Source organism: Ailuropoda melanoleuca, chromosome 9 (assembly GCF_002007445.2).
Source record: "Ailuropoda melanoleuca isolate Jingjing chromosome 9, ASM200744v2, whole genome shotgun sequence".
NCBI lineage: Eukaryota > Metazoa > Chordata > Mammalia > Carnivora > Ursidae > Ailuropoda > Ailuropoda melanoleuca.
The window spans coordinates 93,542,863-93,556,958 of record NC_048226.1 but is presented as its reverse complement, the minus strand read 5'-3'; the positions used below and the strand labels follow the sequence as shown (position 1 = coordinate 93,556,958).

General features: G+C 45.8%; 1 protein-coding gene across 1 annotated transcript in view; it reads left to right on the top strand.

The window, feature by feature from the left end:
- The window catches only part of ADCY8 (adenylate cyclase 8), a 266,226-nt gene that overhangs the window by 220,117 nt on the left and 32,013 nt on the right, over window positions 1-14,096 (top strand). The window contains exons 12-13 of the mRNA XM_002917618.3: window positions 2,027-2,199; window positions 11,239-11,317. Of these exons, the coding sequence (XP_002917664.2) occupies window positions 2,027-2,199; window positions 11,239-11,317 (252 nt within the window). The remainder of the gene's footprint in view (window positions 1-2,026; window positions 2,200-11,238; window positions 11,318-14,096) is intronic.

The window sequence follows — 14,096 nt, the reverse complement described above, 5'->3', positions numbered from 1 at the left end:
GGCATTGGTCTCTCCATGTCATCTTCACATCTTAGACCACAGAATGTGGTCCAGGCCAGCTCTCACCTTGGAGTTCCCAATGCTTAGCAACATGCCTTGATTGCAACAGCCACTCAGCAAATCCTTATTACACTTCCTAAATTTAACTGTTGTGCCCTCATAAAGTTTTGCTCAAGGGCATAATCATCTTGACAGCTTTGATTTAATACATGATTCGTAATTTGCATTGACAAAACCATGCACAACCCTTCATTATGATGCAGATAACAATGAAACAAGACCCTTCGGGTCTACCCACTTCTGTCTGTTAAAATGATGGCTTCAAGGCATCAAGATGAGTTACCTGAAAATCTTGCCAAGGAAAGATCTTAAAGGGGAGTGAAGAAAGCTCATCATCCATTGAGACGTGGATGCAATTGGATTTACTAAGAAAAAAGGACAAAAATCAAGGGTACAGACCCAGGGGTCTTTAGGGATAGGGACCCTGCTTTATTCATTCCCGAGTCCACCACATGCAGGATAAAGGAAACGGGCCTGGCCCTCTGTGGGGTCTCATCAGGGTGCTGTCCACATTTTTTGATATCATTGTTGAAAGTGTACATTAACGAGTTGGTTTGACTTAGGAATTCAATAAACGGTCTTCCAGAGTTGCTCGGAGATTTCTAGAAATTCTTGAGGTCTCCTCTGTGTATCCAGAAACTGTCTTTCTGTAATAAGAGAGAGGAGACAGCCAGTTGCTACAAAGAGCCATGCATAAGGGGCCTGCCATGGATTTTAGGGACTATCCAGCTCAGTGTGCCCACTGCAGTCACACGTACATGGACAGATTGCTTCCAAGTGGCCTAGGCGCCATTTTCCAGTTGTGGGAATTTGAACAATTCGCCTAAGCTCTGTGAGCTTCAGTCTCTTCGCCTGTAAAGTGGGAATTATGATTCCCATCTTGGCCAGTTATTTTGAAAATTACAAGAGAACCAAGTGGGCCTTGATAACGCAACTTTTATTCTTTTTTCCCGCTGGAGAGTCCAAATCCAAACCTGCCATCCAGAATGATACAGTGGGCTGCTTCTGTAAGGGAAAGAGGCTGGGGAGCCTCCTACAAAAGGCTGACATCTAGCTGGGAGGACTGAGCTGCGGCGGCCGCACCAGGGTTCCAGCTTGAGTGGGGCCAGTTTGGCCTTTGGGACAGCTACTTTTTCTACAAGGAGACAGATCTTCTCCTGGGTGTGGGCAGTGCCAGGGAGGAGTGAGGCACTTTCCAGGGCACCTGGAAATGCTCACTAAGGCTTCTCAGAGGAGAGGACGCTTGTCCGAGAAGCGAGGCTTAGTCACATGGATGCGCTCTGAGCAAGAGGCCACGGGATACAGAGCATGGAGGCCCAGGAGAGTCGGGAAACAGCCGTGCGAGATGCAGGTGGACCGTGAGACGGAAGCATGTGTTGGGTTTGGAAAGTGAAGGGAAATCTGCTCCGTGCTGGCCTCGTGAGCTTCCTGCTCAGAGAGGACGCCATTTGAGGGAATGGTGAGCCACGAAAGGCCTTCAGGCTGAGGCGTGGCAGGATGAGGTCTGTGTTTGAGAAATTCTGGAGAGAGAAAGACCGTGTGTGTTCAGTGGGGGTTGGGGGCTGCAAGCAGACTGAGCTGTCGGAAACTGTTCTGGAACCAGGACAGAAAATGCTCGGGGGTGGGGGGCTGCCTGGATGTGAGCTCTCGGAAGTGGAGCCTACAGACTTAGGGTGGCCTGGCCGTGGAGTGTGGGCAAGAGAAAGGCAGCAAAGAAGAGACCGAGGGTTCTTTGGCTTGAGGCTGGTGTAAATGGTCCCCAAAGGCCAGGGAACAGAGGCTCGGGAGGCGGTAAGGAAGTGATGAGTTCTATTGGAGGCCTGTTGAACTTGAGGGCAGCCTGAGGTCTCCAAACCGAAGTGCGCAGCCGCCACCTGCATCAGGAGACCCACAGGCACCCGTGCTGGGGGAGCGGTCCTCCCACATCGCTGTTGGGTCTGACCACCTGGCCTCTCTCTGTTTCCAGTACTTCGTGTTCACTGGGGTGCTGGCCATGGTGACCTGTGCGGTTTTCCTCCGCCTGAACTCTGTCCTGAAGCTGGCCGTGCTGCTGATTATGATCGCCATCTATGCCCTGCTCACCGAGACCGTCTACGCGGGCCTCTTTCTGCGCTACGACAACCTGAACCACAGTGGAGAGTAAGTGCCCACCATCACGTGCTCAGAAAGTGCCCAACTCCCAGCGGGAAATAGAGCCCTTGGGAAGATGATTGAGATGGCGTCCCCAGCACTTGGGGACCGTTGGATAGTGACTTCTGTTTCTCAGCTCAAGCGCTCGCTAGCTGACAAGTCTAGGCAAGATCCCTCCTTTTCAGTTTTAAAGTTTGGAGTGAACAGTAACTAAAGAGTAGCTCCGGTCTCCTCCCTCCAAACCTGATCATTTATGATTTCTTCCGGTTTAACAGCTCCGAGATGCGTAGGGTCTGATTCTAAATTGGCTGTGACGCTATTACTAGTAGCAGCCACTGTGCATGGACCACTGACTATGCTCCTTGCACTGGACTACTCATGAAATACAGCCAAGTACAAAAAATAATGTCTCAGCCTAGATTTCTTGGAACAGAGTCGGAGACAAAGCAGAAAGGCCAGCACAACTCCAGGGCAGTGAAAGGGAGGGGAAGAGGTCGGGAGGCAAACGCAAGCTGACGTGGTTTTGTGGCCACATGGGTCGTGAAGAGATTGAAAGGAGCCACTCAGGGGCACCTGGGTGGCTCAGTCAGTTGAGTGTCTGCCTTCGGCTCAGGTCATGATCTTGGGGTCCTGGGATGGAGCCCCACGCCGGGCTCCCTGCTCAGTGGGGAGCCTGCTTCTCCCTCTCTCTCTGCCTGCCGCTCCCCCTGCTTGTGCTGTCTCTCTTTCTCAAATAAACACATAAAATTTTAAAAAAAAAAGAAAGAAATCAAAAAAAAAAAAAAAGGAAAAAGAAAGGAACCACTCAGTTGAAATGTCTCTGGATGGGCAGTGAAATGGGGAAAGATAGCTCAGGATGCAGAAAGAGAGAGAAATTTCTCCACTGGCTCCATACCTTTCCTGTCTCTCGTGAGTCACAGCTCGGTCTCTGGATGAACTTCCTGATGACAGCCCGTGGCCCCTCACACAGCCCCGCGGGCAAGCCAGACCCCACGCCTGCAACATGGAGCTTCACCTGGGCCAGAAGTGGCAGAGGCGATGGGCCTCGGGTGTGGGCAGCACAGGGCTAACTGAGGCCACAGGAAGGGGCCCACCGAAGGAGAAAAAGATGAGGCAGAGAGTGTCCAAAAAGCCCCAGAAAATGTGCTAGATACTAATCATATGAACATCTATGAACCAACTGCTGGAAATAAACAATGTTAATAATGAGTTATATTTACTTCTGCATTTTTTAAGGTTTATTTATTTATTTTAGCGAGAGAGAGAAAGCAAGAGTGGGAAGGGCAGAGGGAGAGGGAGAGAGAGAATCTCAAGCAGACTCCACGCTGACCGTGGAGGCTGACCTGGGGCTCGATCTCACAACCCTGAGATCACGACCTGAGCCATAATCAAGAGTCAGAAGCTTAACCAACAGTGCCACCCAGGTGCCCCTAATTCTTCATTTTATTTTATTTTATTTTATTTTATTTTATTTTATTTTATTTTTTCACTTTTGGATTCTTCTATTTTTTTAAAGTTTTTACTTAAATTCCAGTTACTTAACATACAGTTTAATGTAATTTCAGGTGTACAATTTAGTGATTCAACACTTACATACAGCACCCAGTGCTCATCACAAGTGCACTCCTTAATCTCCATCACCTACTTATTTATTTTTAATTTTTTCTTCTTTTTCTACAAAGAGCCAATTTCTAATGCACTTAAGTGTATCCTTCTCATCCATGTTTTTTTATATATATTTAGTTTTGTCTATATTATACATTACTTATAAAATTGTTTCGGCATCATGCAGTACTGCATTTCTGAGATGCATATAGGTTGATATTCACAGATGTAATTCTGCAGACTGCTTTCACAGTCTGCAGCTGTAATGTGTTCTGATTGCATAATATGAAGGTACCAAAATATATTTATCCTCTGACCTAATAACAGACATTCAGGCTGTTAGCAATTTTCCCTACTTAAAAAAAATTCTTCAGTGACCATTATCGAAAATGTCTCCTGGAACTTCTATCTTGTTTTTTTTTATATAATAATGTTTTTTTATTATATTATGTTAGTCACCATACAGTACATTCCTGGTTTTTGATGTAAAGTTCGATGATTCATTAGTTGCGTATAACTCCCAGTGCACCATGCAATACGTGCCCTCCTTACTACCCATCACCAGCAGTCTTCCATCTTGTATCTAAAAGCAAACTTGCTGGATTGTAAGATATTTGTATTTTCCACTTTGCACAGTGCCAAGTTGCTCTCCAATGTGCTTGAAACAATTTCCTTCTCACAAGCAATGGTCCTGTTGCTCCTTATTCCCACCCCTACCCTTGTTAGACTTTTCAAATTCTTGTCAAATTTATGGGCGTGAATTTTGTCTCATTGCTTTCATTGGTACTTCCTTGATCATGAGTAAGTTTATGCATTTTTGTTTGTTGGTTGACCATTTGGATTTCCTTTCAGGTGAACGGTCAAGGTCATATCCTTTGGCTGGTTTTCTGTTAGGTTGTTTGCCTTTTTCTTACTGGATTTGGGAGGGTTCTTTATAAATTCTAGATGTTAATTTGTGTCTGTTATGCATGTGCGTCCGACACTTTGTATACATTACCTTGTTTGATCCTCACAGCAACCACCCAAAGAACACAGGCTCAGAAAGGTTAAACAGTTTTCCTGGTGCCCATGGCCAGTAACAACCAGATCTGGAGTCAGACTTGTCATCCTGGCTCCAAAGTCCGCCTTTGTCAATGCTGCACACACTTCCTCCAAGTCAAGCTGAAGAATCTTTCCCGATATGCCCAGGGTTCAAAGAAAGTCAAAACAGCTTCAAATTAAGTAAAATGGTTAGTGGCAACAGGTGTTTCCATGGCCAAACAGAACTCGAAAAGATATACTAACTAAGCCACATTTGTGGTAACAATAAAATCAAACGAACCGGCCAGGGCTTTGGCTTCAAATCCGGAGTCCATTGCCTTAGGAAGTCACTTCCCATCTCTGGACCGCAGTTTGCCCGTCACTATCTTCTCTCCCAGGGCTGTGTGAGGCTCATATGTGCCTGGTACATAGCAGGTGATCAGTAAGAGTGCATTCCTAGCCCCTCCCTCCTTCTGCGGAGAGAGGTTTATTAGTTCTGAATTCTGTTCTGAGGTCTTCAGGAAGAGCTTGTAGTGAAATTGTTCGTAGGGCTGTGAACGTGAACACAATCCCAAGCTCACTGCTGCTGACTTTGGACTGTTCTTCTCAGCTTCTTCCTGACTCAAGGTCAATTATTGGCGAGTCTCGTATTGACTCACACTTTGCTATCCACAGAACTAAACTAATAAGGAGCAAAAGAGCTCGTCCAGCCTTCTCGTCTGCTGCATTATAAATCAGCAGGTCAGTGGCTATGGTGCGTCCAGTTGGCAGCCGCAGCCTGCTCGTGCTGTCGGGGAGTTAGCCCACACTTTAGGAGCTCACCTTGGTTCAGTGGCACTCCGCTGGCTGTACCTGGGGGTCAGGTACCCCTGTAACGCAGAGTGCGAAGAACCTTCCACAGGCAGCCTGGCTACATCTCCAGCGAGATGGTCCCGGATAGTTTAGACCAGTATCTCCCAGTCTGCTCCGGAGGCCCCCGCACAACAACTTCATGTCTCAGCAGATGACGCTGAGCCCAAAACAGGAGAGGCATCCTCTCCCTCAGTATCTTATCAATCCCTGGAGATTTATCTTCCTCCACATGCCTTGTAGGGAAGCACTCTATCACAACACGTGTGAGTACAAGTTTGGGAATTAAGGCGCTGAGGTTCAAACCCCAGCTCTGCCATCAGCCATCTGTGTGATCCAAAGAGAATTTATGAAAAGTGACGATCTCTCAAAGCACAGATTTTCTCATATGTAAAGTGGGGGTAATAACCACTCCTACGTTGTAGGAGTATCCAAGAGATCAAATGTGATCATGGAAGCTTAGCACAAGGCCTGGCATAGAGCAAGCACTTGATTAATACTAACAATTATTATCCCACATGTCCCCTCCATGCCATAAATGTTGCTGTTCTAGAAAGATCTAGAAAGATCCTCACTCTCATCTCTGGGCTGCTGTTACCTAACTGATCTCCCAGCCTCCACTCTCGATGCACCCCTCTGAAAGCCATCAGAGTCGACTCATTATCCTTTTTAAAACCCTGAAGGGGCTCCAGGGCACCTGGGTGGCTCAGTTGGTAGAGCATCCGACTCTTGATTTTGGCTCAGGTCGTGATCTCAGGGTCGTGAGATCAAGCCCTGTCAGTCTGTACACTCAGCAGGGAGTCTACTTGGGATTCTGTCTCTTCCTCTGTCTCCCTCCCATCCCCCACTTGTTCTCTCTTTCTTTCTAAAAATAAACAAATTTTTTTAGAAAAAACCTTTACGGGGTTCTTTATTGCCTCTAAGAAGCTAAAAATTCAATCTGCTTCTCAAGGACTCCACAAGTCTCCCTGGTCTGGCCCCCATGACTCCTCCAATCTTTCCTCCCGCAGCTCCCGAGACCAGCACATATATATCCTGTGTTCTAGCCATGGGAAACCATGCTGTTTACCTACCCAGTGAGCGTCTGCACATTCCCCTGCCGGACGCATCCATCTCCCTCACTACTTCCAATCCATCCCTCTCAAGGTCCAACTCAAGGACAGTAAAGCCCTCTCTGATCATCTCTCATCCTCTAATCTGTGCACATCATCTTTAATCATTGCCCTTCTCTCTGTGTGTTGCAAACATTAATTTTCATGTCTTCCTCTTCCATTGGAGTAGGAGCTTTTGAGGGCAAGGTCCATTACTCATGCTTGAATTTTGGCACTTAATAGAGTATCTGGAAGCAGGTGTCTAATTAAAAATTTGTTGAGTGAAACATTAAATAAATGACTGACCGAAAGAAGCATTAACTCCTTGGGAATCATCTTACACCATTGAATCACAGCAAGCTAAGTGTCATCTCTCCACAACCTCTATGGTTGTTGCTCCCCATCACCCTGAAACCAAGTGTTCCCCATCCCATAAGCCTGTCCCACCTTTGCTAGGACCTGCAGATTTCACAGATAAATATGACATTATTTCCATCTTCAAGGACCTTAGGGGCAAGCAATTACAAGTAAGTGCCTATAGGAGGGCTCAGTAGCTGCTGAGAAAGTGATCACTGAGATGTAGATTGACAGCCAGGCTTCACCATTCACTAGATTGGTGAACTAGAATGAGTCATTGAACAACCGAGCCTCAGTTTCTTCTTTCCTGGAATAGGGCTAATAGTATCTTGTTCGTTGATATGACAATTAAAGAGGAACATATATGTAAAGTGTTATTACAGGTATGGCATAAGATCAGCACTTAGCAAATGTAGTCATTAGCGTGACAACAGAATAAAGCATCATCCAAACTGTCTGGTTTATTTTGAGTTTCAGAAGGGGAAATGGGAGCTAATAGCTAAAATAGGGATTTGGCATCAGGTGACAAATGGCCAAAGCTCTGAACTTGGTGCTTGAGATATGAATGCACATCTGGCCTCTGATAAGAATCAGCTGTGTGAACTTGGGCAAGTAGCTTCTCCCTGGTCCCCGATCTTAAATCTGTAAAATAAAAGCCATGCAAGGGATAATACATTATCTATTATACACATAGGGTGGAATAGAATGGATCCACCCAACTTGCATTATAAAGTATTTAATTACATGGAATTATTTTCATAATATATACTAACTATAGGAGTAGGTTACAAAAATAGTATGAACCATACAGTCCTAAATTTGTAAACATATTTTTGCATGGAGGAAAAGGAAATGACATTTAGTTGGCTCCAAAATATTTTTAAAAGATTTACTTATTTATTTTAGAGAGAGAGAGAGAGAGAGAGAGAGAGAGAGAGGATGACTTGGGGGAGGAACAGGGAGAGGGGTAGGGAGAGAAATCCTCAAGCAGACTCCCTCTGAGTGTGGAGCCTGACTCGGGGCTGGATCCCAGGACCCTGAGATTATGACCTGAGCCAAAATCAAGAGTCAGATGCTCAACCCACTGAGCCACCCAGACGCCCCTGTTTGGCTCCTAAAAATTAACCATTATTTTTTCTCTGGGTGATAGGCGTAAGGACAATTTTTATTTTCTTATTTGCGGATTTGTATTAGCTTCCAGATTTATCACAATTAGCATAAATACTTCTGTAATGAGTAACATTCAAATTAAACATTAATTTTTATGAGACATCAGGTAAGATGCTCTCTAAAGACTGTTATAGCCCTCGAGAATTGACATTATTCTACGTGTCTTCACTTAATTATGTGCCCTTTCTGTTAGCATAGAGAGATGGTCGTATTAATTCTGTGATTTCATTATTATAAATATATTAGTTCAAAATGTCCCTGGTTTTAAGTCTGTGCCACCCAATAATCAAGCAAAGTGTTGTAATTTCATACACATTTTGGTCATTTGGCTCTCTTGGAAGTTCTTCAAAGACTCACAGTAGCTATCAGAGAAAAAAAAATCCTTCTAAATTCAAATGACAGTTCTTTTTGGATGTTCCTTGGCCTGGCTGACTTTCTACGCATATTTTGCAGTCTTGACTCCGGCCATAATTTTTCCAGGTGAAATAGAGCTTAAAGACTAAGAAACTGTTCATAATAATTTCCTCGTACTTTTATTCTGAATCTGGCCAGCTCTTTATGTTGGGTCAACCACCACTTTCCAGAGGTATGTGTGTTTTCCCTTGCAAGTGTGTTGTGAGTGATACATTACTGGACTTCCAGAAGTCGTCTACGTCACAAAGAAAAGGATGTCAGAAGTGCCTGGGAGAGCGGGTGAGGGAGGTGGAAGAATGTGTGAAGGAGGGCTTTGTTTCAAGCATCACCACCAGGAGCAAGAAAAAGTGTCAGCAGCTTTCCAACCATCTAGCTAAGCAAGATACATGCCCCATACCTATACCTATAAAGCCTGTCCTGTCTTTTCCTCCTGAAGTCTTACCAACCTTGAAGACTCAGCTCCTGTGTTCCCAGAACACCCATCCTGGGTTACTTTCCCTTCCCATGTGTTCCCATGGCAACAAGGACGTACTTTTACAATGGAGCGTACTGTGTTATGAACTTATCTATCCGTCTGGTTCTCTCCTTTCCTGGACTGTTTTGAGGGCAAAGACAATGTGCCTTCTTCATTCTCTGCATCCTAGCATGTGCCTGGCGCACGGTAGCGCTCAGTAATTATGTGCTTCACTGGGGCTATAGACGACAGACACAATAATGACTACCATCTATTATTAGCATCTTATCTCCAAGGAAAAGCAGATGGAACTAGGGATTCACAAATCTGAATCTTGTGCCAGCCTGCAGACATCCTGGTCCCCTGGATCCCAGTACGCACAAGAGCTCCCCAAGGGAAAGCACGTTTCCATTCCTGAGTTCTTGTTCTATCTGCAGATCTGGACTGGGCCCACCCTGGATCAGCTGGGAGGGTCTTTGACAGAAAGCTAGATGAGACGCTGGGCTTGGCAGCGGGGTTCATGACCCCATTTCCTGAGCCCAGGGCTAGTCTTGCTCATCTCCAGTGAGGAGAGAAGAGGGAAAGCTGGAGAGCACCTGGATGCAGCCATATCAGTGTTCACTCTTTCTCCCCCCGCCACCTACACACTGCATCCCCTCTTTGATGGCCCCTTTGTGTCCTGAAGCCTCATCAGAGTTAGGTCACTACTGAGTATATGTGTGCTTGTGATTGGGAAACAATAAAACAGAGAGTGACGTGACCAGTTTTAGTGACACTGAATATTCCGGTGACCATGTTGGAAATAGATGGTGGAGGGTAATGCAGGGGGCTACTGAACTGGACTCAGGTGCTGGTGGTAGAGACGGAGAGAGTGGAGGGACTGGGGATGTATTTGGGTGGAAGAACAGACACTATTTGGATACTGGGGTGGTGAGGGCTGGCTCGTAGGTTTGCTTTTGTATTAGGCTCAAGCACAGGGGTGAGTGGATGAGGGGGCAGCCCCCGAGATGAAGAAAGGTGGAGGAAGAACAGAAGGTAATGGAGAGCAAGTCCCAACATCCCTAGAGACAATTTGTCTAAAACATTTTTATTCTGAGTTTTCTTCATTAGCCCCTGGAAGCCTGTCAAGGGGACTGTTTATTTCCTCAAATCGCCTGTGTCCGTATTCAAAGTCCACTGTTGCTTCCTCCAAACCCTTGGCCTCCTGGCCTAGCTTGTCCTGAGAATGGCTTCGTGCTGGGCTGAAATGAAACAGAGAAAACATTGGAATCAAACAAGGGTCTCCCTGGAACTGAATTCCTTGGATGACGGAAAGTCACATCAGTGTTTAAGCACCCACTTCCCCATCTTCAGCTACCCTCCAGCATGATCTCTGGGAAAGCCCAAGACAGGCCAGACCAGCGATCCCTCAGCTTGTGCCCCAACAAGGACTGTGAGTGGAGCATTTGGTGGCGGGTGAGGGGTGTCATTCCAGGAGGAGATGATGCATAGGGAACAAAGGCTCTATTAAAGGATACAAGAATTAAAATGGGAACTATAACAGTGCCTGACTCATGGACTTGATATAAGAATTTAAAACATTGATGGAAGAATTAAAGCAGCGTCCAACTCATAGAATTGATTTAAGAATGTAAGTGAAAGCAGTTAGAACAGAGACAGCCACATCATCAGCCCCATGTACCTGTCCATTAAATAGAATAACATCTAGACAAAAAGGAAGGGATCCTGGTCTTCATGTGGGTTTTTGTGATGAGAAAGTTAACAAAATTCTTTGAAGTCCGGAAGTGTTCTGCAAAGGGGATTTTCTTCTTTTTTTAATCAATGTGAGTGCCTTATTGAGATGCTAGACTCTAGATTCATCCACCAGGTGCGACCAAAGAGACTTCATACCCTGGAGAATCAACTGATTTCCAAATCAGGCCATGTGGAAACCCTCAGACAGCAGCCCCTATCACCTAGTTGGTGCTTAGGAAATACTCCCTCCTTTCTGTTTACCCCGCTCCCTTCTGAGCCCAGTCTCCCAATGAGTCTCCTTGAGGTCCCTCCATGGATGTAACCTCACCCCATTTGCCTTTCTTCTTTCAACAGAGATTTCCTGGGGACCAAGGAGGCGTCACTGCTCCTGATGGCCGTGTTCCTCCTTGCCGTGTTCTACCACGGACAGCAGGTAACCCAACACTTCGCTCTAACTCCCCTCCACTACCTGGCATTTCTCATTGCCATGAAGCTGACCTACAAGGCCTCTGGTCTTCCCTGCAGCAAATGAACCAACAGCTGCTTGCAGAAAATGGTGATTCCTAACGAATCGATTCCTAATAAAGACCACCTAATTAAAAACTAAGCTGGAGAAGATGATTTGACAAGCCAAGTGGTTTTAATGCCTTTCACGTATATCTCTTTCACAGAGATCATTATTATGAAAACAAAAACAAAACAAAACTTTCAATTTCTTTTTTTTTTAAAGATTTTATTCATTTATTCAACAGAGATAGAGATAGCCAGAGAGAGAGGGTACACAAGCAGGGGGAGTGGGAGAGGAAGAAGCAGGCTCACAGCAGAGGAGCCTGATGTGGGGCTCGATCCCATAACGCCGGCATCACGCCCTGAGCCGAAGGCAGACGCTTAACCGCTGTGCCACCCAGCGCCCCAAAACTTTCAATTTCTGCCTGATGCAAACCAGGATCTCCCCCAGTTCCATTATTGCCTGCATAAAGTCATTCCTGGAGAAGTTGTGTGCTGGGCTAGGGAACCATGCAGGTGTGAGGACCGGCTGAGCTAGGGTCCTAATCCAGCCTCTGACTCTCAGTATGCGGCCTTAAGCCAGTCGCTTGTCTCCCTGAACTTAGAGGTCTTCCTCGGGTGCAAAATAGGATAGTAACACCTGAATGGGGCTGTTTTGAAGACTCATTTGAGATTATCATGTGCAGCATTTTGCATGCTGCCTTACATAAGTATAGGAAGTGCTCCTTATTTGTCTCAAGCAGATGAAGTGCCTAAAGTGTATCGATGCCACTTCCCTATGCCCTGCTGGGATCTGGGGTGGGCGCTGTGGCTGGCTCCGTATAAAACCCCATCCCTGGCCCCAAAGGTACCAGTCTCCTGGAGGAGAGTAGACCCTAAATAATGCAGCGAGGGGCCTGCTATGTGGGGGTCAGGCTGTGCAAGGACTTAAAGAATTGGAGGGGCAAGAATTTATTCTGCATTGGAGCGTGATACGAGGCTTCGCCCCCCGGGGTTTACCTGCTGTGGCCAATAGGACATCTCCATGTAGACTCAGACCATGAATGCGGTGGTGTTCATCAACTGGGGAGATTTTCTTTCCCCGGTAGAGCCAGGCCCTGCCAGCTTCCCTGCCCTGCCCTGGATCCTGGTCCACCTTTCTTTGGTCTGCATGCACTTCAAAAAAAGTAACCAGAAAAGGAGAAAAACAAAACAGGAAGACTCTCAGCTACAGCAGAAATAGAAACATAGCGCTGAGAAATCACCATGGAAACGGGGAGGTAATCAACCCTGAGAAACCCTGAAACAGCCCCAAACCCCGAGAACCTAGAAATACATATGAAGTGATGTGTAATAAGGGGGGACGGTAACATGTAGTCGAAGGGCAGAAAGAGAAATAAAATGACTTGGCGAGGGGGAAGAGTTCGTGGGTATCAGGTTCCTACTCTGTGCCTCTGTTATCGATATCATCCTCCCAAAAACCCAGAATGATAGTTACCAGCAATCCTATTTTACAGATGAAAAAGTCATGCTACTCATCTAGTCGGTGGGAGAACCAGAATTCAAACCCAGATCTTTTTCCAAAGCCCACCCTTCCGACTTCTCTGCACTGGAGAAAGAAAGAAGTTAACATACTAACACAATGGCCCCAGGCACTCAGTCTTGCAGTGTGACTTTGATTTGGTTTTGAATTTGAACTGAATTCATGGCAAAATATAAGTCAAATGTCAAAATCTAGCCATTTCCAGAATTCCTGTATTTAGGTATTTCTGGCTGGCTGTCAGAGCTGGGGTCCTACCTTCTGTATCTAGATGGCTTCTAGTTACAGAGGAGAACTCTTTAGTCGGACGTGCAAACAGCAATCCATCCCAGGGCTATGAAGATGAAACCAGACAAGGCGATCCTACAGAGAAACATACCCACCCTCCAGCCCCCAGGTTTGAAACTGACGAATGAGCACCCCCCACCCCGAGATAACTAAGAGGGAGCAAGTTCAGAGTGAGGGCGCTTATTCCAAAATAGGAAGGACTCCTTTCTCCTCTGTCACCTGAAGGAATTATTTTGTGCCCTAGCAATGCCCCTTCCTCAATCCCCTTTAAACATTCGGATTCAATTTGTTCTGCCCTCCGTGTGTCCCGGAAAACAGACAACCTAACCCTGTTAAGATTATGTATAAAGTAAGAGTATATTTGTGCATAGTGACGATCTGAGTGTTTAAGTGGCATCTGATATGTCTCCTTATTTTAAACTTCAAAAGGCTCCAAAATTACATAATCACATCCCATAATGGTAGCAGTTACAGGTCTATAGGCTTTGGAGTGGGGGAGAAGGATTCAAACCCCAACTCTGCCACTTAGTGGCTATGCAACCTTCAGCAATGTACTTAACTCTCTGAGTCTCCATTTTCTCACCTACAAAATGGGTATGCTAATAACCGATTCTACCTCGTAGGGTTGATATAAGATTATATGAGAATATAATTGTAATATACTAATCCCAGTGGTTTGCACATAGAATACATTTTCCTCAAAAATCGTAAGCTCTGAATGCTTTACTTTGAAAACAGGCCTCTGAGACAAACAGGGAATGTATCGTTATGCATCTGGTCCCAAGTCACGGAGGTCGTAAAGCCAATGAGGGACACCAGCTAGAAACAGGAATCTGAAACTTCTGGGTCTGTTCTCTCCCCACTGCGTGCCCCTGCCTCTCTTTGTTGTTTTTTTTTT